General features: G+C 40.8%; 1 protein-coding gene across 1 annotated transcript in view; it reads left to right on the forward strand.

Annotated features, from left to right (window-relative positions):
• tmtopsb (teleost multiple tissue opsin b) overlaps nucleotides 1-24246 on the forward strand; it is a 97872-nt gene that overhangs the window by 37222 nt on the left and 36404 nt on the right. Inside the window, exon 2 of the mRNA XM_061921566.1 lies at nucleotides 13607-13935. Coding sequence (XP_061777550.1) covers nucleotides 13607-13935 — 329 coding nt within the window. The remainder of the gene's footprint in view (nucleotides 1-13606; nucleotides 13936-24246) is intronic.

Below are 24246 nucleotides of genomic sequence, written 5' to 3' on the forward strand. Positions count from 1 at the left end.
CTGGAATCCAGTGTGCTGTTGGTCCCCTCTTGTAGTGAATCACACCTGAGACATCATAAATGAATCAAATCTTTAATGGTCGTGTGTAAGTAAATGTGATGAACATTTTACAACAATCAGTCTCGGGATCTAGATATCTGGTCAGGACACTACTCACTAGAGATGCGCAGTTTGCGGTCACAACCGCGGAGTCGGGCGGGTGACCTGATGAAAAAATAGATTTTAAATAGATTCGGGCGGGTGGCGGTTGAACCAATTCGGAAATATATATTGTAATAATCCCAGGAATGTAGGCTCATACAACTTCTTCGTAAGATGTAATACAACCACACAACAGCTCTCATGTCTCTAACGCTTTTCCCGGGACAACTCGAACTCTCACTTCCTGTCGAAAACGTCACTTCCCTATCTCTCCCGGAAGTCCCGCCCCCCAGCCAAAGTCATTGGCTAACACCCCGTAGCCAGCCGCTACATTATACATAGTTAAATATTATGTTGAAGAGGTTCATTTAGCCTACTGACGTGTATTTATAAATGGTTGATTTATATAGGCTAGTAGGTAAAGTGTTGTACCTGACAACTCTTGCTGGTACAATCCATGTAACACGTCACAGACGACGTCACGCTAACATCACGTGACACCTCTGATGAAGGCTGCAGAAACAAGGTAGCCCAAACTTGTCAGATACAACACTTTACCTTACTAACCTATATAAATCAACCATTTATAAATAGTTAAATGTTGTTACCCATTTACGAAAAATGAGCAGCACTCTTTGAAACAGTATGTGAGCATACTTTTATTTTGAAGTGTCTCGTTTGGTCTGTCAACGGATGTAAGGAAGCTACTTCCGGGTGTGGCCAACGAGGTATTTGTCATTTGTTGGTATTTTACTTGGTAAAATGTTTGATCCACATGCTGTGCATGTTATTATTTTTCGTTTGTAACATGCTTTATTTATTACAGTTTTCACGGTGAATTTGAAGGGAAAGTAAGCCTTCAAATAAATCAGTTCAAGAAAGCCATTGTGTCTGTGCTATTTGGAGGGAGTTACACTTTCTAACCTCACTAATGCCTTGCATCATCTATATTTGATATATAACAACGGGCGGGTGTGGCTTTGATGAAATGTTGGTTCGGGTGGGTGGCGGGTGGATGATGACTTTAGTGATGCGGTTGCGGATGGTATAATTGCCTATCCACGCATCTCTACTACTCACTATTTTGTCTTCACCTTCATGGTCCATTCTTGCAATCCGACCTGTGCTTGGAGGCTGAAATTGGCGGTTGACTCACTGACCGTTCGTTTGGCGGCTTCTTCATGACTTTACAGTAGTTAGGTAGTACAAAACTAGACGTTGAGTAATCGCTCGACTTACATGGCAGAAAATAACTGATACAGTCTGCTTTGCCAGTCCAAATGCATTCGCTGTTTTCCGAAGTCTTCCCTGGTCGGCCAAGTAATACAAAGAACACGCTACCTTTTTTAGCCCGCATTCTCGTTGATTCCCCTTCAGCGAATGAACAACATTTTTCGCTAAGTAGAATCACAACGGACCTGGACATTCGAAAGTTCTCTTGCCATTCCTCTGGCACAACACACTCGTCAAAAATATCCCACCAAGCTGCCCTTCTTCCAGGCATTATCCAAAACCGTCGCTCAACATTGCTATGTTGCCGTGAAGAAGTAGCTGAGCCGGAAGGCAAAGCTCTCAATTTACCGGTCGATCTACGTTCCCATCCTCACCTATGGTCTTGAGCTTTGGGTTATGGCCGAAAGGACAAGATCCCGGGTACAAGTGGCCGAAATGAATTTCCTTCGCCGGGTGCTGGGACTCTCCCTCAGAGATAGGGTGAGAAGCTTTGTCATCCAGGAAAAGCTCAAAGTAAAGCCGCTGCTCCTCCACATCGAGAGGAGCCAGATGGGGTGGTTCGGGCATCTGGTCAGGATGCCACCCGAACGCCTCCCTAGGACCCAGGACACGTTGGGAAGACTATCTCTCCCAGCTGGCCTGGGACGTCTTGGGAGCTGGCCGAAGTGGCTGGGGAGAGGGAAGTCTGGGCTTCCCTGCTTAGGCTGCTGCCCTACTGACACTTCCTGACTGTTATACACCCCGCGAGAACCAAACCCCCTCCCTGCGTGGTTGAGGTGGGTGGGGTTTGGTGCTCGCAGGGTGTATAACATAGTCTGGAGTATCATGGATGCAAAGGATTCTGGGTATTTGTTGTGTTGCGTTGATGTTGTGTTACTGTGAGGATTTTCTCCCGAAATGTGTTTGTCATTCTTCTTTTGTGTGGGTTCACAATGTGGCGCATATTAGTAGGAGTGTTAAAGTTGTTTATATCACAACCGTCAGTGTACTCTGTGTCACCCAGTATGCCTTCCAGCCGTGTGCGTGCATCTGCGGAAGCCTCTCACATCTTGCTGAACTGGCAAGCAGTTTGTACATGTTGTAGAAGGTGTTTAAGGCAATGGCTTCATAGCATGCCCCTATTCTTGTCATCTGGGTGACCACCAGCAGATATTGGCGAGAATAATTGCGGCTCTCATTGTCTTCCTCATTTTGTGAAACGGGTCGAAATGGCTCTTTGAGTGGTAAAGGTTGCCGACCCCTGTTCTAGTGGTTACCTCCGAGTGGAAACCGGTTGTTTTGATGCTGGCTGTGGCACGTTGTTCCGGACGTTACTTCCTCTCCAGACTCCGTTTATAAACGATCAATGAGTCCTTACCGAGCAAAGAGTCGGAGACTCAAGAAATAGACGGCGCACTGGCCCGTGTAAAAACATATCCAAGGAGGGGAAACTTAAACGATGGGTTAGTGGGGCTGACACGGGGTTAAGACTAAATAGTTATTCGTTCAAGGCAGACCGAATGCAGCCTGTCGAGCTTTTCAATCTGGCCCGCCGGACATTCCCAAATAATTGTTTTAGATCAACGGTCTCAAACACGCCCGTGATTTTGCGGCCCGCACCTTAATATGAAGATTTAATGTTTGTGCGGCCTGCAAGTTTTACATGAATGGCGCTTTACAGCGTTATACATGTATACCCTTAATATTTCCGTGAGACTCCCAATTTCCAGTGCCCCTCAAGGGGTAATCATTCTCCCGAATTTCACCGAATCAACAACATTAAGGGGGCACAATGGAGACACTGCCTTTAAGCGTCCTCTACAACCTGTACATACAGCCTGCCAGTACAGCCACATGTTGTATTTAGCTTCTGTAGACACAATAAGCGACTGCTAGACATAATTGATCAACAGCCACACAGGTCACACTGAGGGTGGCCGTATAAACAACTTTAACACTTTTGCAAATATGCGCCACACTGTGAACCCACACCAAACAAGATTGACAAACACATGGGAGAACATCCGCACCGTAACACAACATAAACACAACAGAACAAATACCCAGAATCCAATGCAGCCCTAACTTTTCCGGGCTACAATATACACCCCCGCCCCCTATTGTAGCCCGGAAAAGTTAGGGCTGCATTGGATTCTGGGTATTTTTTATGTTGTGTTTATGTTGTTACGGTGCGGATGTTCTCCCAAAATGTGTTTGTCATATTTGTAACAGTGATAAAGTTGTTTATACGGCCACCCTCAGTGTGACCTGTATGGCTGTTGATCAAGTATGTCTTGCAGCCACTTCCGTAGGTCTGCAGAAGCCTCATACAACATGTGACTGGACCGGCACACTGTCTGTCTGTATGACGGAAAAGCGGACGAGACGACAGGTAGCAGAGTACGCCAAAGGCATTGCCATCACGGCACGCCCTTAATATTGTTGTGCGGGTGAAAACCGGGAGAATGTCTGCCCCGGGAGATTGTCGGGAGGGTCACTGATATTCGGGTGTTTCCTGGAAAGATCGCGAGAGTTGGAAAGTATGTTGCGAGGGCGGAAAAGTCATTCAAAGAAGGTGAATTCATTAAAAAGTGCACGTTAGATTTTTTTAAGCAATCTTTACTTGCGGCCCAGCCTCAACCGGTTTCTGCATCCAGTGGCGCCCAGGTAAAGTTAGTTTGAGACCCCTGTTTAAGATGGAAAGGGTAGCTGCCGTTATGATGTGCAGTGATGTTTTCTAATGACCATAAGTCTTGAACTATATTAAGTCTTTCAATGGTTGGAATATGCACTTATGGATGATATACAGTACCGGTTATTATAGTCATCTAATTAGTTACTTTGGTCATCTTATTTATTACTATAGTAATCTGATGAGTTACTATGGTAATCTAATTAGTTACTATGGTCATCTAAGTAACAGCAGCTCAGACGAGGCACCAAGCAGTGTGGGCGGGAAGCGTTTCCACAGACGGGGAAGGAGATTTTACAACAAAGTTCTAAAGCTTTGTGATATATCAGATGTATCAGATTGCAGGTGGGTTTATTTTGTTGCAGTTTTGTTGCGTTTCACTTGATTGTAAAATGTGTCCATCGAAAGTAGGTTAGGCACGAGGCACCGTGTTTTGACTTTTCACTGGAAAAACAAGACTGAATTGTTACACACCTCAATTCAGTATGTCTTCTAAATCTGGAAGAGAGATAAGGGAAGACATATGGACGGGCTTCACCTTTGCCACGGTAGACAACAAGACACGTTGTAATCCCTGTCCTTTGATTTTTTTCTGGTAAAGATACAACTAACGTGAAGCGCCGTCTGCAGGCCAACCATCCAGACAGCAGCGCAACAGTAAGTACACTGCAAAAACTGAAATCTAAGTAAGATAAAATATCTCAAATATGCATACTTGCCAACCTTGAGACCTCCGATTTCGGGAGGTGGGGGTGAGGGGTGGGGTGGGGGGGGCGTAGTTAAGAGGAGTGGTATAATTTACCGACTCAAGTATTTCATATATATTTCATATATATATATATATATATATATATATATATATATATATATATGTATGTATGTATGTATGTATGTATGTATGTATGTATGTATGTATGTATGTATGAAATACTTGACTTTCAGTGAATTCTAGCTATATATATTTATTTTATTTATAAATAAAATAAATACTTGAATTTCAGACGGCACCTATCAAATACACAGTAATAAAAACACAGTTGATCTACTAACTGTACTGGGCTTGCTGGTTACTAAAAAACAACAACAACACTTACCTTTCACTATTTGAGTAACCTTTGTTCTGCCATTTGCGTATTGGCGAGCGATCTCCGAATCAAGGAACATCCTTCACGGATTTGTTGTAGACATCCGCAAATGAGAACGGGATGTTGCTTCCAGCTATCAGCATAGCCATCTTTGTCTCAGCATAAGATACACCATCGGGTCTCAATTTTGCGAGGTAGGCCATAATACTGGGTTGTGAATGATTCTGCGCTGCGGACGCTTTGTGCTTCGCTGACCATTCATGGCTGAATATCCATTCGGCCGCCGTGTTCAATGGAGAAGTCTGTTCTACAAAATTTACAAGCAACACCCCTTCCCCTTCGAACTCTCCTGGATAAACTGAAATTCTTGTTTCCAATCGGTCTGGAACTTGCAAGCGTATTTCTTAATTTTGCTCGTCGACGGTGTAATATATTGGGTTGGAGTCAATAACCAGGCGACGTGATGAATTTACGTCTCTTTACTGTGGGCTTCAGAACAGACTCCCTAATGCATGTTCCTTGACTGCACTTAAATGTAGATTATATTTACATTCTATGTACAATAGATGGCAGTATTGTCCTGTTTAAGAGGGTCACAACATTGAGTCAGGTCTGTCTGCATGGAGCTGGAGGGGGCGTGGCCTCCAGCTACGCTTGAATTTCGGGAGATTTTCGGGAGAAAATTTGTCCCTGGAGGTTTTCGGGACAGGCGCTGAACTTCGGGAGTCTCCCGGAAAATCCGGGAGGGTTGGCAAGTATGCAAATAGGGTGATATTTGCTTATTTTCTGTCTGATAAGATAATTCTTCTCACTAAGCAGATGTTTATGTTAGTGTTTTACTTGTTTTAAAGGTTTTGGTCCTAAATGATCTCAGTAAGATATTACAGCTTGTTGCTGATATTTGATGACCTATATTGAGTAAAACATGCTTGAAACTAGAATATCAAGTGTTGCAAAGCTGTGTGATCAACACTCACAAGTATAAAACTACTTTTTTAAAGTAATCATTTCTTACTTCAAGCATGTAAAAAAAAATTATGATTTTGACACACATGTGTGTTGTAATTAAAACCGCTGACAGCCTAATGGACTTTGCTGTTTTATCTTAAATGAAACAATAGAAAACACGTACTCATATAGTAGTACAGTAAAGGGACAGTTAATATTTAAACATTTAACATGTGACATTTCAAACAATTTTGAACAGAAATAGTTCATGCACATGTAGATAAATTCTTCAAAATTACAATTAAAAAAAAAAGAAATGTGCCGGGCTGAATATATGCGCACTAATTAACTGGAAGAGCATGCACATGGCACGATGATGTCATGTTATTGATGGAAAAATGCATTTTTAGACCAGATGATTTTTGCCTGAGCGGCTAGTAGACCCCGAGAGTAACAAGCGGTTGCCTTGTTGCCTTTCTATTAAGAAAAATACATTCGTTTTTAGTATAAGTTTGCTGGTTTCAAGAAATGTAATGCTGAGAGCATATCATTATGTCAAGATAATGGCACTAGCATTTACTTAATATAAGAATATTTTTCAACATATTGAGCAAAAAAGTCCCTTTTTTTTTCTACCAAAAAAAGTGCACTTGTTATTAATGAGAATATACTTGTTTTAAGGTATTTTGGGTTCATTGAGGTGAGCTAATTTTACTTGTTTTGCAAAGTCTTGACAAACCACATTTTCCTGTTCTAGTGGCAGATAAATTGTCTTAATTCAAATAAAATACCCCTCATATGTGTAATTTTTTTTCGCGTTTTTCAACTCTGACTCTCCAATATTTCAAACGGAATGAGGGTAGAGCAGGAGCAAGACAGCTTATTCTACCGCTACTTTTGTTGTACACCATGGGCGAGCGTTTCCGCTAATATGATAACCAAGATACCCGTACAGTGAAGTCAATTATATTTATATAGTGCTTTTCTCTAGAGACTCAAAGCTTTTTGCATAGTGAAACCCATTATTTATATCTTTAAGCTACATTTAAACCAGTGTGGGTGGCACTGGGAGCCATACTTTCCAACCCTCACGATTTTCCCGGGAGACTCCCAAATTTCAGTGCCCCTCCCGAAAATCTCCCGGGGCAACCATACTCACGAATTTCTTCCGGACAACAATATTGGGGGCGTGCCTTATAGGCACTGAGTATGTCGTTCTCTTCAAACTGAAGTGACGTACGCTTCTCCTCCATACAAACAGCGTGCCAGCACTGTCACATAATATATGCGGCCTTAACACACTAAGTGAATGCAAGCCATACTTGGTCAACAGCCATACATGTCACACTGAGGGTGGCCGTATAAACAACTTTAACGCTGTTACAAATGTGCGCCACACTGTGAACCTACACCAAAAAAGAATGACAAACACATTTCTGGAAAACATCTGCACCGTAACACAACAGAACAAATACCCAGAATCCCTTGCAGCACTAACTCTTCCGGGACGCGACAATATACACCCCCCCGCCCTTCTCCCGAATTCGGAGGTCTCAAGGTTGGCAAGTATGCTGGGAGCAGGTGGGTAAAGTATTTTGCCCAAGGACACAACGGCAGTGACTAGGATGGCGGTGTCAGAGTTACTTTGTGATGAACCCCAAGATGCAGAGATGGAGGCAGGCATAGAGTGAGAAAACATGATTTAATAAAACACTAAGACAAAAATAAAAACAAAAGGTAAAAGCAAAAAGGGCGCACGTGGGCGGATAACAAAAACAAAAAGGCTTAGCGTGGAAGCTAGCAGGTCTCGAGCAGGAAACCGAAGTCGTACATGTAATATGAAAAACAAACTTGGAAGCAGGGAACAAAAGGCAGTAAGCTAAAAACCGCAATCAAATAAAGCTTACCGCAACGCTGCATTGGCAAGACATGATACGACACGACAGGTAGCAGCGACAAGAGCGACATCGACATGACAATAATCCAGCACTCGACTGGAGGACAAAACAGGTTCAAATAGGAGCGGGCTGATTGACACCAGGTGTGGCCAGGTGCCAATCAGCCGCAGCTGAGGGAAAACAGCGCACAGGTAAAAAAACAGGAAATACTAAACACACACCGAGGATAAACTAAAACACAAACAGACTGTCAGTGGCAAGCCTGACAGGCGGAAGTGAGGCTTGAACCTGGATCTGGAATAGATTTTTTTAACTTCAACTTTAGCTTTATTTAAATAAGTGTTGATGTCAGCATGATGTTAAGTCACAGCGGCTGTCAAAGTCCACATGAGACTTGTTTGTCGTTGCCACTTTACTGCTGTTTATAAATAAAAGTAGATTAAAAAAGGACCTTTTTGAAAGTCCTGATTACAGGAAGCACGGTTCCTGTTTGTGTGATGTCTGAAATCAGAATCAAGTGACCCGCTAATTGACTCGCGCCGACAAAGTTGTGATTGTGATTGTCGCTGCATGTGGTGCAGAAAAGGCTTTTTTGGGGGAGAATTAGTGCCATAATGGACTTGAAAAGCAACGGACACTTTCGCCATGATTAGGCCTTCTGCTGACTCAGCTGAGGGGCCGCTTCATTCCGCCACCGGGAATAATCGGGCTTTAGGTGGCGGAGGCCATTAAAAATGGACGATCGCAACGAGACACGTTTGAATCCGTGCCAGCACCGCGGACACCAGCGCTTCCTTAGAGGCTGAACTGAAAAATGGAGGTCATTAGTACAAATGTGTACAAACTATTTCTTTAAAGAAAAAACTGGACTTTTAATGACCTCAAAAAACAGAGAGACGGATTACTCAAAACAGGCTCTTGGTTCCAGAAGCGGCAGAACCGTTTCAGTTGGCTCAGTGCCAGCTTCCTCTCTCAAAGTGTTCAATTAGAGCGTGACCGCACAACGGCATCATGGTGTTGCAGGAAGAAAAGACAACTAATTGCAGACTGACTGGCTAAAAATAGTACCGATGGCATAATTATTGAACAGAAACGCACACTGAGGGTGTTTATTTTAAAACACAGTATTTCCAATGTCTTCTGCTTGCTTGTGAACCTGGATATTCTTCCAGCATTGATCGATTCCAATAAGCCAGGGGTCGGCATCTATCTATCTATGTAGATAGATAGATAGATACAAACCCCGTTTCCATATGAGTTGGGAAATTGTTCTAGATGTAAATATAAACGGAATACAATGATTTGCAAATCATTTTCAACCCATATTAAGTTGAATATGCTACAAAGACAACATATTTGATGTTCAAACTGATAAACATTTTATTTTTTTGCAAATAATCATTAACTTTAGAATTTGATGCCAGCAACACATAACAAAAAAGATAGGAAAGGTGGCAATAAGTACTGATAAAGTTGAGGAATGCTCATCAAACACTTATGCGGAACATCCCACAGGTGTGCAGGCTAATTGGGAACAGGTGGGTGCCATGATTGGGTATAAAAACAGCTTCCGTGAAATGCTCAGTCATTCACAAACAAAGATGGGGCGAGGGTCACCTATTTGTAAGCAAATTGTCAAACAGTTTTAGAACAACATTTCTCAACGAGCTATTGCAAGGAATTCAGGGATTTCACCATCCACGGTCCGTAAAATCATCAAAAGGTTCAGAGAATCTGGAGAAATCACTTCACATAAGCCATGACATTACGGACCTTTTAATCCCTCAGGTGGTACTTTATAAAAAACCGACATCAGTGTGTAAAGGATATCACTACATGGGCTCAGGAACACTTCATAAAACCACTGTCAGTAACTACAGTTGGTCGTTACATCTGTAAGTGCAAGTTAAAACTCTACTATGCAAAGGGAAAGCCATTTATCAACAACACCCAGGAACGCCGCCGGCTTCGCTGGGCCCGAGCTCATCTAAGATGGACTGATGCAAAGTGAAAAAGTGTTCTGTGGTCTGACAAGTCCACATTTCAAATTATATTTTGAAATGGTGGATGTGGTGTCCTCAGGAACAAAGAGGAAAATAACCACCCGGATTGTTATAGGCGCAAAGTTGGAAAGCCAGCATCTGTGATGGTATGGGGGTGTATTAGTGCCCAAGGCATGGGTAACTTACACATCTGTGAAGGCACCATTAATGCTGAATGGTCCATACAGGTTTTGGAGCAACATATGTGGTCATCCAAGCAACGTTATCATGGACGCCCCCGCTTATTTCAGCAAGACAATGCCAAGCCACGTGTTACAACAGCGTGGCTTCGTAGTATAAGAGTGCGGGTACTTTCCTGGCCCGCCTGCAATTCAGACCTGTCTTCCATCCAAAATGTGTGGCGCATTATGAACCGTAAAATAGGACAACGGAGACCCTGGACTGTTGAACGACTGAAGCTCTACATAAAACAAGAATGGGAAATAATTCCACTTTCAAAGCTTCAACAGTTAGTTTCCTCAGTTCCCAAACGTTTATTGAGTGTTGTTAAAAGAAAAGGCGATGTAACACAGTGGTGAACATGCCCTTTCCCAACTACTTTGGCACGTGTTGCAGCCATGAAATTCTAAGTTAATTTTTATTTGCAAAAAAAAATAAAGTTTATGACTTTGAACATCAAATATGTTGTCTTTGTAGTGCATTCAACTGAATATGGGTTGAAAAGGATTTGCAAATCATTGTATTCCGTTTATATTTACATCTAACACAATTTCCCAACTCATATGGAAACGGGGTTTGTAGATGGATGTCTTTATTGTCATTGCACAAGTACAAACATTTGTACGACGAAACTGTGTTTTCAGCACAAACTCGTTCAAGATTAGACAAACAAACAGTGTACAGCAGGCCTGGGCAATTATTTTAACTCTGGGGCCACATTTAGAGAAAAAAAAGTGTCTGGGGGCCGGTATATCTATTTTTATGAACACTAATACAAAACCTCACAATAATGTTTGATTGAATGCTAAAAACGTTATGACAGACCGCCTTAAAAAACTTAATGGAATTTTACATTTTTCTATGAATATTGACAATATATGAACGTCACAAACCATTTTGATCGACACATTTTACAATCAAGTGAAACGCAAAAAACAGTGAAATATGAACGCGAAGGGTAAAAAATGAACCCACCTAAAATCTGATATATCTGATATATCACTAAGCTTTAGAACTTTGTTGTGAAAATATTCTTCCGCGTCTGTGGATACACTATCCACCCACACTGCTGGGTGCCTCGTCTGAGCTGCTGTGACGTAGATGACCATAGTAACTCATTAGATGACCATAGTAACTAATTAGATGACCATAGTAACTAGATTACTTTAGTAACTGGTATATCATCCATAAGTGCAGATTCCAACCAATGAAATACTTTGTATAGTTCAAGACTTACGGTCATTAGAAAACATGACTGCACAACATAATGGCAGCTACACTTTCCATCTTAAAGATCTAAAAAATATATTTGGGAATGTCCAGCGGGCCAGATTGAAAAGCTCAACGGGCCACAAGTGGCCCCCGGGCCTTAATTTGCCTAGGTCTGGTGTACAGGGTTACAGAACGGCGCCCCGTAAAAGATGGGGAAAAAGGTAAAACGCTGGGGAAGGATAAGTAAAAATATACAATCTAGACTGGGCTTCTAAGGGGGCCCAGTCTAGATTTGGAAAAAACCTCCACAGCAAAGCACATATACATATTACAACGTACATCTCGAGATATCTACTGACAGAGGTAAGGGAGAGCGGGGTTATGGCGGTAGGCCGCAGCTCTCAGGCGCTGACCATCCTTTCATGACCCTTATTGGATTTGCGTCGAGGGCGTTGAGTTGGGGGTGCAGGGGTGTGTATATGTGGCGCATATTTTTTGCATGCATGTTCGTGCGTAAGCTTGCAGTGTGTCTCTGTTCCACGGCCCTGATCTTGTGCAGTCGCTAGTCCAAAGTCAACAACAACAGGTGTGTGTCCATGAGAGACAAGAAGGGAGTTTGTTGTGTCTTCGTCGCACTGTCCTTCAGGAGAGTCTTGTAGTGGAATTTCTGACTTTATTTTGATTAATTTATACCATATTTTGTGTCTGTTGAAATCCAAAAGGAAGATCCGTCAAAAAGCTAAGAGGTCTGCTCTTTTCTTTTTTTTTTCTATTCAGAACCAAGGGATATACTGTATGGGGAAAAGTTCAGTTTGTGGCCACTCTGACCATTCTAAGAATTGTTATGACCCTTTGTCATGATTAGGAGATCTACAATTGTGCTGGTGCCAGCAGTGGCAAAAACAACTCGACCTTGACCCATGAGGAATCATATAAAAAAGCCAGTGGACCAAGAGAAGAGAGATGATTTGCATGTTTTTCGTTTGATTCTGCTTCCTCTAGAGCAGTGGTTCTCAACCTTTTTTCAGTGATGTACCCCCTGTGAACATTTTTTCAATTCAAGTACCCCCTAATCAGAGTAAAAATTTTTGGTTTAAAAAAAGAGATAAAGCATTAAAATACAGCACTATGTCATCAGTTTCTGATTTATTAAATTGGATAACAGTGCAAAATATTGCTCATTCGTAGTGGTCTTTCTTGAACTATTTGGGAAAAAAGATATACAAATAACTAAAAACTTGTTGAAAAATAAACAAGTGATTCAATTATAAATAAAGATTTCTACACATAGAAGTAATCATCAACTTAAAGTGCCCTCTTTGGGGATTGTAATAGAGATCCATCTGGATTCATGAACTTAATTCTAAACATTTTTTCACAAAAAAAGAAATATTTAACATCAATACTTATGGAACATGTCCACAAAAAATCTGGCTGTCAACACTGAATATTGCATTGTTGCATTTCTTTTCACAGTTTATGAACTTACATTCATATTTTTGTTGAAGTATTATTCAATAAATATATTTATAAAGGATTTTTGAATTGTTGCTATTTTTAGAATATTTTTTTTAAAATCTCACGTACCCCTTGGCATACCTTCAAGTACTCCCAGGGGTACGCGTACCCCTTTTTGAGAACCACTGCTCTCGAGGACGGTATCCGTCTGCATGGGCAATTTAATCCAACTTACACTATTTTGATTAATGGGTAAATAGACATTTTGTAATAAAACCACTTTGTCTCCAGTTGAGTTTCGGACCATCCCACCACAATCTCGAAGCCAGGGAAACAATCCAAGTTAGAATGTTTTGTACGCGAGTGAAAATACAATTTGCTTTTCACTCTAAATTGTCCAAGTCTGGTCCTGAAAAATCAAATTACAAATCACACAATGTGCCAACTTCACTGGTTTTGTAGAAATGAGTGTGAGTGAAAGAAAGGCTGAAGATGTGTCTAATAAATGCTTAAAACAGAGGGTCAGGGTTAGTGTTTTGCAACTTCCATACATACTGTCATTGATTCCAATCAAAAAGCGACTCCCAGGCGATCCACTTCACTAATTACCGCTGATTGGGCCTGATTTTGTCACTTCAGAACAACAGTTGAGCCTCGCAGGAGAACAATCAGCAGTGGCAGAAACAACGGCAGCATGGCTTTGGTGTCCCAATACTTTTGTCCCTCTCTCGTCCCCAGGCATCGTGTCGCTCATATCCCTCGCCGTCCTGTCCTACGAGCGCTACTGCACCATGATGGTGCCCAACATGGCCGACGGCAGAAACTTCCGCCCGGCGCTGGGCGGTATCTGCTTCTCGTGGCTCTACTCGGCGGCGTGGACCGTGCCCCCACTGCTGGGCTGGAGCCGCTACGGCCCCGAGGGTCCGGGCACCACGTGCTCGGTGGACTGGCGCACGCAGACGGCCAACAACGTCTCCTACGTGGTGTGCCTGTTCGCCTTCTGCCTGCTGCTGCCGTTCGGGGTCATCGTGTTCTCGTACGGCCGGCTGCTGTACGCCATCAGACAGGTAGGAGCACCAAGTGGCGTTCTGAGTGCTGGCGTTTCATTAGCGTGCGTAGGAAAGTATCTAGGTCTTCTTTTCACATTTAAAGGCCTACTGAAACCCACTACTACCGACCACGCAGTCTGATAGTTTATATTAGATTAGATTAGATTAGATTAGATTCGATAGTACTTTATTTATTCCGTCAGGAGAGTTCCTTCAGGAAAATTAAAATTTTCAGCACAATCCCATTCATGTTTAGACAAACATTACAGGGAGACAGAACAAGATCGCTGACGGGTCTGCCGGCTTCCAGCGCCCCTTACAAAAAAGATGAGATAAAGGTAAACAAACAGGGGGGATGGGAGAAAAAAATAGAATATTAAAATACAATAAAAAAATCGGTCTTAGCCTGGGCCCTGGAGAGGAGGTGCAGACTGAGGCCAAGGGAAAAAAAAAAATAATAATAAAAAAATATATATATATATATATCAATGATGAAATATCAACATTGCAACACATGCCAAAACGGCCGGTTTAGTTTACTAAATTACAATTTTAAATTTCCCGCGGAGTTTCTTGTTGAAAACGTTGCGGAATGATGACGCGTGTTTGTGACGTTATTGGTTGGAGTGGACATACTAGCTCTGCACCACTTAGGCTAAAAGTCGTCTCTTTTCATCGCATAATTACACAGTTATTTGGACGTCTGTGTTGCTGAATCTTTTGCAATTTGTTCAATTAATAATGGAGACTATAAAGAAGAATGCTGTTGGTGGAAAGCGGTGGATTGCAGCTGCCTTTAGCACAGACACACAGCCGGTGTTTCTTTGTTTGTCGTGAAGCTTTAACACAGAGCGGTCAAGCGAACATGTTTCTCTGCGTCAACCAGCATGTTTTTGGATGGGAAAATTGTGATATATATCTTACCGGAGACATCAGTGGATTATGCGTCCTCCTGCATTAGCTGTCAAAAAAGGCAGCTGTGAGCTTGGCTCCTCGGCTTCTCTCGGAGACACTGGCGTGTTCACCGCAGCCGTCCGACTTTCAGGTATGTCTTTACAATCTCACTAAAACACTATTAAAACAATAAGCAGATAAGGGATCTTCCAGAATTATCCTAGTAAATGTGTCTAATTACATCTGAAACACTCACACTGCCGCCGCCTTTTCTTTATTTTTCTTTTTTTTCTAGTCCTTCACTATCAATATCGTCATCCACGAATCTTTCATCCTCGCTCAAATTAATGGGGAAATTGTCGCTTTCTGAGTTTGAATTGCTCTTACTGCTGGTGGCTCCCATTATGCCGGTGTTTCTCTCTTTGTTGTGAAGCTTTAACATAGAGCGGTCAAGCGAACATGTTTCTCTACGTCAACCAGCAAGTTTTTGGATGGGAAAATTGTGATATTAAGTCGGCTCTTACCGGAGACATCAGTGAATTATACCTCCTCCTACTGCAGCTCAAAAAGGCAGCTGTGATCTTGGCTCCTCGGCTTCTCTCGGAGACACTGGCGTTCACCGCAGCCATCCGACTTTCAGGTTTGACTTTACAATCTCACTAAAACACTATTAAAACAATAAGCAGATAAGGGATTTTCCCGAATTATCCTAGTAAATGTGTCTAATTACATCTGAAACACTCACACTGCCGCCGCCTTTTCTTTATTTTTCTTTTTTTTTCTAATCCTTCACTTTAAATTTCCTCATCCACGAATATTTCATCCTCGCTCAAATTAATGGGGAAATTGTGGCTTTCTGGGTTTGAATTGCTCTTACTGCTGGTGGCTCCCATTATGCCGGTGTTTCTCTGTTTGTTGTGAAGCTTTAACATAGAGCAGTCAAGCGAACATGTTTCTCTACATCAACCAGCAAGTTTTTGGATGGGAAAATTGTGATATTAAGTCGCCTCTTACCGGAGACATCAGTGAATTATACCTCCTCCTACTGCAGCTCAAAAAGGCAGCTGTGATCTTGGCTCCTCGGCTTCTCTCGGAGACACTGGCGTTCACCGCAGCCATCCGACTTTCAGGTTTGACTTTACAATCTCACTAAAACACTATTAAAACAATAAGCAGATAAGGGATTTTCCCGAATTATCCTAGTAAATGTGTCTAATTACATCTGAAACACTCACACTGCCGCCGCCTTTTCTTTATTTTTCTTTTTTTTTCTAATCCTTCACTTTAAATTTCCTCATCCACGAATATTTCATCCTCGCTCAAATTAATGGGGAAATTGTGGCTTTCTGGGTTTGAATTGCTCTTACTGCTGGTGGCTCCCATTATGCCGGTGTTTCTCTGTTTGTTGTGAAGCTTTAACATAGAGCAGTCAAGCGAACATGTTTCTCTACATCAACCAGCAAGTTTTTGGATGGGAAAATTGTGATATTAAGTCGCCTCTTACCGGAGACATCAGTGAATTATACCTCCTCCTACTGCAGCTCAAAAAGGCAGCTGTGATCTTGGCTCCTCGGCTTCTCTCGGAGACACTGGCGTTCACCGCAGCCATCCGACTTTCAGGTTTGACTTTACAATCTCACTAAAACACTATTAAAACAATAAGCAGATAAGGGATTTTCCCGAATTATCCTAGTAAATGTGTCTAATTACATCTGAAACACTCACACTGCCGCCACCTTTTCTTTATTTTTCTTTTTTTTCTAGTCCTTCACTTTAAATTTCCTCATCCACGAATATTTCATCCTCGCTCAAATTAATGGGGAAATTGTGGCTTTCTGGGTTTGAATTGCTCTTACTGCTGGTGGCTCCCATTATGCCGGTGTTTCTTTGTTTGTTGTGAAGCTTTAACATAGAGCGGTCAAGCGAACATGTTTCTCTACGTCAACCATCAAGTTTTTGGATGGGAAAATTGTGATATTAAATCGGCTCTTCCCGGAGACATCAGTGGATTATACCTCCTACTACTGCAGCTCAAAAAGGCAGCTGTGATCTTGGCTCCTCGGCTTCTCTCGGAGACACTGGCGTTCACCGCAGCCATCCGACTTTCAGGTTTGACTTTACAATCTCACTAAAACACTATTAAAACAATAAGCAGATAAGGGATTTTCCAGAATTATCCTAGTAAATGTGTCTAATTACATCTGAAACACTCACACTGCCGCCGCCTTTTCTTTATTTTTCTTTTGTTTTCTAATCCTTCACTTTAAATTTCCTCATCCACGAATATTTCATCCTCGCTCAAATTAATGGGGAAATTGTGGCTTTCTGGGTTTGAATTGCTCTTACTGCTGGTGGCTCCCATTATGCCGGTGTTTCTCTGTTTGTTGTGAAGCTTTAACATAGAGCAGTCAAGCGAACATGTTTCTCTACATCAACCAGCAAGTTTTCGGATGGGAAAATTGTGATATTAAGTCGCCTCTTACCGGAGACATCAGTGGATTATACCTCCTCCTACTGCAGCTCAAAAAGGCAGCTGTGATCTTGGCTCCTCGGCTTCTCTCGGAGACACTGGCGTTCACCGCAGCCATCCGACTTTCAGGTTTGACTTTACAATCTCACTAAAACACTATTAAAACAATAAGCAGATAAGGGATTTTCCAGAATTATCCTAGTAAATGTGTCTAATTACATCTGAAACACTCACACTGCCGCCGCCTTTTCTTTATTTTTCTTTTTTTTTCTAGTCCTTCACTTTAAATTTCCTCATCCACAAATCTTTCATCCTCGCTCAAATTAATGGGTATATTGTCGCTTTCTCGGTCCGAATAGCTCTTGCTGCGGTGGCTATGATTATAAACAATGTGAGGATGTGAGGAGCCCTCACACCGGTGACGTCACGCGCACATCGTCTGCTATTTCCGATAAAGGCAAGGCTTTTTTATCATGGATCAAAAGTTGCGAACTTTATCGTGGATGTTCTCTACTAAATCCTTTCAGCAAAAATATGGCAATATCACGAAATGAGCAAGTATGACACATAGAATGGACCTGCTATCCCCGTTTACATAAGAAAATCTCATTTCAGTAGGCCTTTAAGTTAAAGCATTATTAGCATTAAACTACTTATTCGGTTCTCCTTTTGGTCTTTTTTGTGAATAAATAGGAATAAAAACAACAACCAATTTGAGTTATTTTTTGCTGTTAGCTTGCGTTAGCCGTTAAATAGCTATCTTCTTTTTGTTGCGTCCTTTGCCATGACATGCCATAAAGACTATATCATTATTTCTGCCTTTTTTTTTTTTTTTTTTTTTACACATATGTCAGTTTATGCTTCAAAAAAGGAGATACATGGGGCGGATTTCCAATTTGTGGTTCACACTTTGCTTGCTTAGCAAGATATGCTAATCCTCGCCGGTTAATCTTCTGTTGCCTCAACAAATACGTCCGACGAGTAAAGACTGTGTGGAAGCAGATTACAAAGGCTTTTGCAGTCTGGCCAACAAACTTCATTGCAAATATTTTAATATTTTGCGGCAATTTTAGCTATGGTGATGCTAGCTAGCGACTAACGCAAAATTATTGGGCGGAAAACGTTTGTCTACTGTAATTGACTGTAAGACTGTTTTGTACTTAAGTAAGTAGAAATAAATTTTCAATTCTGTTGTAACAAGATTAGATTTTTTGATTTAGCGAGTAATCAGGTAAAACACACTTTATCGTCTCAAGGCGTACGTTAGGGAAAATAGGTGAAATGAACCAATATTTTTCTGGTTGCCATAAATGTCAACAGTATTTACCTTCTATTTACTTTCTGTAACTTTTTTTAACCTTCTATTTTACCTGTCTTCATCTTAAATTTGACCTTCCTTTCCCTTCCATTTACACATTTTTAAACCTTTTTTTTAAATTTCTTTTACCTTTTTTGTTTATCTTCTAATTACCTTCTATTTCACCTTCTTTACATTTCGATAACTTGGTGACCTATTTTAACATTTTATTTACCTACCTTTCCTTTTTATGTACCTTCTTTTACCTGTTATTTACCTTCTTCTACCTGTCCTATTTTACCTTGTAATTAGCATTTACTTTTTTTAACCTTGTATTTTACGTTCATTTTCCTTCTTTACCATCTATTTACCGTCCTTTACCTTTTGTCCAACTTATTTTCACCTTCTTGTACCTATTTACCTTCTTTTATCTTCTATTTACGTTCTTTTATCTTTCATTGACCTTTTATTTACTGCGACGAGGTGGCGACTTGTCCAGGGTGTACTTTGCCTACCGCCCGAATGCAGCTGAGATAGGCTCCAGCAACCCCAAAAGGGACAAGCGGCAGGAAATAGATGGATGGATTACCTTTTATTTACCTTCTGTGTAGCTTATTTTACCTTCTATTTGCTGTCTTTCCCTGTTATTTACCTTCTTTTTGCCTTTTTTTGTTTTTTATTTTTACCTCATTTTACTGTCTATTTACCTTTCCTTAACCTTTTTTTTAGTCTTTTACCTTTTTACCTTCTATTTTACCTTCTTTATCTACCATTTACCTTTTTAGTTACTTTATTTTACCCTTTTAACTTTATTTTTACATTTTATTTACTTTCTATCTACCTTCTTTTACCTTTCGTTTATGTTCTGTTGGAGCTAAAATTCTTTATTTGTTTTTATTGTTTTTATTTTGTTTTCCCTAATTGATTGCTGGCCTCGGCTCATGCTGAATTTCCTTTTCGTCAGATTGCTCCGCCCACTTCCTGTTAAGAACCAGGAAGTTGTGAAAGGGATGGGACCGTTGCTATTGTGCGGTTGCCATAGTAGCCTTATTTAATTGGGAACAGGTGGTGGCACTGGGGGGGGGCGGTTGTATGGAGGACAAACAGTTTTTGACCATGTGTGGTCAAGGTCAGCGCACATAATGTTCTATAACCAACATTTGATTTATTTTTTAAATAGCTTGGAATAAATGGATTATCATGTCCAAACACATTTTTACAGTACTGGACATTCAATCATTTGCACGTGTCAAACTGATCAACACAGTCGCTTTAAGTATCAGCCCAAAGGTAAGCGCTGTACACGTTCCTTTACATTTTATCTACATTCTATTTACCTTATTTTGCCTTTTATTTGCCTTCTTTTACCTGTTGCTTACCTTATTTTACCTTCTATTTACCATCTTTTACCTGTTGCTTACTTCATTTTACTTGCCATTTACTTTATTTTAACTTTAATTTAATCTTACTTACCTTTACCCTCTATTTACCTTATTTATCTTCAATTTATCCTTTTTAACATTCTTGTTGTAACGCTTGCTTGGCATAGTGATGCCGGTTAGTTCTTCCGTGGATGCAGTCGGGCAATGGACCCAGTTGGGAGTGAAGAAATGAAGATTTATTTAACTAATAAAACAGACTATGAACTGAAAAACTGGCACAAGGGCACAAAAGGCAAAACAAAAACTACTAGCATGAGAGCTAGAGATAAACGAGGCGTAGCGCGAAAGCTAGCGAGTAGAAACATAGATTAGCAGTCGTCACTTGTTGTATGTAAAGCAAATTAGGATGCGAGTAAGAATGCAGAAAGAGGGCAGGCTTAAATAAGGAGGGTGATTAGCAACAACAGGTGTGCGTCGAAAGCGAGGGGCAGGTGAAACTAATAAGAAACCATGGTAACCAGATAAATCAGGAACTAAGGAAGTCAAACAACAGAATGTGATACAAAAACGGAACAAAACTAGAATATGGCATGATCCGGGCAGCGGATCATAACACTTGTACCGTTTTTATCTTCTTTTGACCTTTTTATTTACCTTCTTTTACATTTGTTTACCTTTTATTTACTTGTTTTATGTATTTTTTTTCATACCTTTCTCATTTATTTATTTATTTTGACCTTTCATTTACCCTATTCTACCTTGTATTCAACTTTTACTTTATTTTACCCTCTTTATTTAGGTCCGGACTTGATCAAGTTTTTATAGTTCTTACTGTAATAATTGTCCTTGTTTATGAGCATTTAATGTGAGGAAAATCAATCTCCTTCACTTGCTCGATCCACTTTTGAGACAAGAATTATGAAGAAGTGTGAAGCTGTGGCTTTTCGTGACATCACTAAGGGGAACAACTTCTCTCCGTACTGACATAAAACTGCCCTGTTATATTTGCACTTAATAGGGGACAGGCTTCGCTACACATCCTAAAATAAATGTCAATAGTTAAACCACACACAAAATTATATATGTCAGCTTTAAAAACCTGACAAGCCTGTGGACAAAATACAAGCTGACATCCGTCGTCTTATCAGTGTCAGGATCAACTCTAAACAGATTTTTACGCCGGATTCCAGCGACTACACATGAACATCTGTGGTCTCTTCTCATTCAAAGGTTATAGGTCCATTTGTCTTCCGTGTGCGCTTTCTGCTGTTTGCACAAGCGTTTCATTTGCCACACCATTTGCTGGCTCATGTGCCTTCACCCAGGGGTTTTCTCCCATGACCGCAAGACTCCGATGACATATTTAGCCCGAGTATTTCCTTAATGAACGTCTCTCATGGAAATGTAGGTTGGCATTTATAAAGACGTTTTTTTATGTAGCTGTAGCAATGTGATATACTTAAACAAGGGAAAGGGAAAGTGAAACAATAGGCCCAGAGAGGCAATAGGTTCCGTTTTGTTAGTCTAGTTATTTTTTCGGTGATTAACCAGTCCTTTGGAAATTTGGATATTTTCCCCAATATCTACTGTTTCTTTTTGTCAAATAATTACAGTATTTTCCCTACCATAGGGCGCACTGCCAATGAATGGTCTACAAACCCCGTTTCCATATGAGTTGGGAAATTGTACTAGATGTAAATATAAACGAAATACAATGATTTGCAAATCCTTTTCAACCCATATTTAGTTGAATGCTCTACAAAGACAACATATTTGATGTTCAAACTCATAAACATTTTCTTTTTTGCAAATAATCATTAACTTTAGAATTTCATGCCAGCAACACGTGACAAATAAGTTGGGAAAGGTGGCAATAAATACTGATAAAGTTGAGGAATGCTCATCCAACACTTATGTGGAACATCCTACAGGTGTGCAGGCTAATTGGGAACAGGTGGGTGCCATGATTGGGCATAAAAACAGCTTCCCAAAAACTGCTCAGTCTTTCACGAGAAAGGATTGGGGCGAGGTAAACCCCTTTGTCCACAACTGCGTGAGCAAATAGTCAAACAGTTTAAGAACAACGTTTCTCAAAGTGCAAATGCAAGAAATTTAGGGATTTCAACATCAACGGTCCATAATATCATCAAAAGGTCCAGAGAATATGGAGAAATCACTCCACGTAAGCGGCATGGCTGGAAACCAACATTGAATGACCGTGACCTTCGATTCCTCGGACGGCACTGTATCAAAAAACGACATCAATCTCTAAAGGATATCACCACATGGGCGGCTCAGGAACACTTCAGAAAATCACTGTCACTAAATACAGTTGGTCGCTACATCTGTAAGTGCAAGTTAAAGCTCTAGTATGCAAAGCGAAAGCCATTTATCAACAACATCCAGAAACGCCGCCGGCTTCTCTGGGCCCGAGATCATCTAAAATGGACTGATGCAAAGTAGAAAAGTATTCTGTGGTCTGACGAGTCCAGATTTCAAATTGGTTTTGGAAATATTTGACATCGTGTCATCTGGACCAAAGGGGAAGCGGACCATCCAGACTGTTATCGACGCAAAGTTCAAAAGCCAGCAGCTGTGATGGTATGGGGGTGCATTAGTGCCCAAGGCATGGGTAACTTACACATCTGTGAAGGCACCATTAATGCTGAAAGGTACATACAGGTTTTGGAACAACATATGCTGCCATCTAAGCGCTGTCTTTTTCATGGACGCCCCTGCTTATTTCAGCAAGACAATGCCAAGCCACATTCAGCACGTGTTACAAAAGCGTGGCTTCATAAAAAATGAGTGCGGGTACTTTCCTGGCCTGCCTGCAGTCCAGACCTGTCTCCCATGGAAAATGTGTGGCGCATTATGAAGCGTAAAATACGACAGCGGAGACCCCGGACTGTTGAACGACTGATGCTCTACATAAAACAAGAATGGGAAAGAATTCCACTTTCAAAGCTTCAACAATTAGTTTCCTCAGTTCCCAAACGTTTATTGGGTGTTGTTAAAGAAAAGGTGATTTAAAACAGTGGTGAACATGCCCTTTCCCAACTACTTTGGCACGTGTTGCAGCCATGAAGTTCTAAGTTAATTATTATTTGCAAAAAAAAAAATGAAGTTAATGATTTTAAACATCAAATATCTTGTCTTTGTAGTGCATTGAATTGAATATGGGTTGAAAAGGATTTGCAAATCATTGTATTCCATTAATATTTAAATCTAACACAATTTTCCAACTCATATGGAAACGGGGTTTATATTTTCAATATTTATATATATATATTGTGCACCGGATTATAGGGCACATTACCTCTAAAGACCTTAGTGGCCACATGCGTGGACAGCACCTTTTAGCTCCTATTTCCAAAATTGTGTACACTACTGAATTGGTGTCTTATGCCGACATATGTACACTTATACTTATATATCTGCTGGTGTCAGAAGAGTATAACATAGAATGGAATTTGGAGGGGAAAAAGTGTAAAAATAAATATTTGCATGTCACTACAATGAAGTACACACTTGTGCACTTATGGACTAAGTACATCATATCAAAAGATGATTTTTAGTTTTTATTTTAATTAGGGTCCAATAAGCCCAAATAGCAAAGAGAAATCAAAAAAAGCATGTAAACAAACAGTTTGGGCCATAAGAGGTTAAAAGAAGTCTTTTGTTTTTTCTCTAAATGTAAAACACTTCCTTGTGGTCTGCATAACATGTAGTGGTGGTTCTTTGGTCAAAATGTTGCATGGATTATGTTTTACAGATCATCTTCAAGTCGCTTTCTGACAGTCGTTTCAGGATGCGTTGTTTTGTGGGCGGTCTTATTTACGTGGCTCACCTTCGACAGGGTCTTCTCCCTGTCATCTTTGTTGTAGCGGTGTAGCGTGCAAGGACGGGAGTGGAAGAAGTGTGGAAAAAATGGAGCTAACGGTTTTAATGACATTCAGACTTTACTTAAATCCATAACGGAGTAGCATCTCCTCATCCGGAAACAACAACAAAAAAACGTCCGACCGGAACTCTCTAATAACTAAAGTTCCTTGGGTAAATAATGTTAACTCACTACACCGGTATGTTTTAACCTTTCATGGTGAGTTTACTAACAGATATAAGTAAGAGCTTTACACAAATTTATATTAGAAATGGCAACAGTGGGGGATGAATGTCACATAACAAGAAGATAGAGAAAAAGAAGAAGCTTATCGACTACGGTGTCGGCACGGACTCAAAGCAAACGCCCGCAATTTTTTAAGGATTTATGCAGATCCCAAATA

This window comes from Nerophis ophidion, linkage group LG15 (assembly GCF_033978795.1).
Source record: "Nerophis ophidion isolate RoL-2023_Sa linkage group LG15, RoL_Noph_v1.0, whole genome shotgun sequence".
In the NCBI taxonomy this organism is placed as follows: domain Eukaryota; kingdom Metazoa; phylum Chordata; class Actinopteri; order Syngnathiformes; family Syngnathidae; genus Nerophis; species Nerophis ophidion.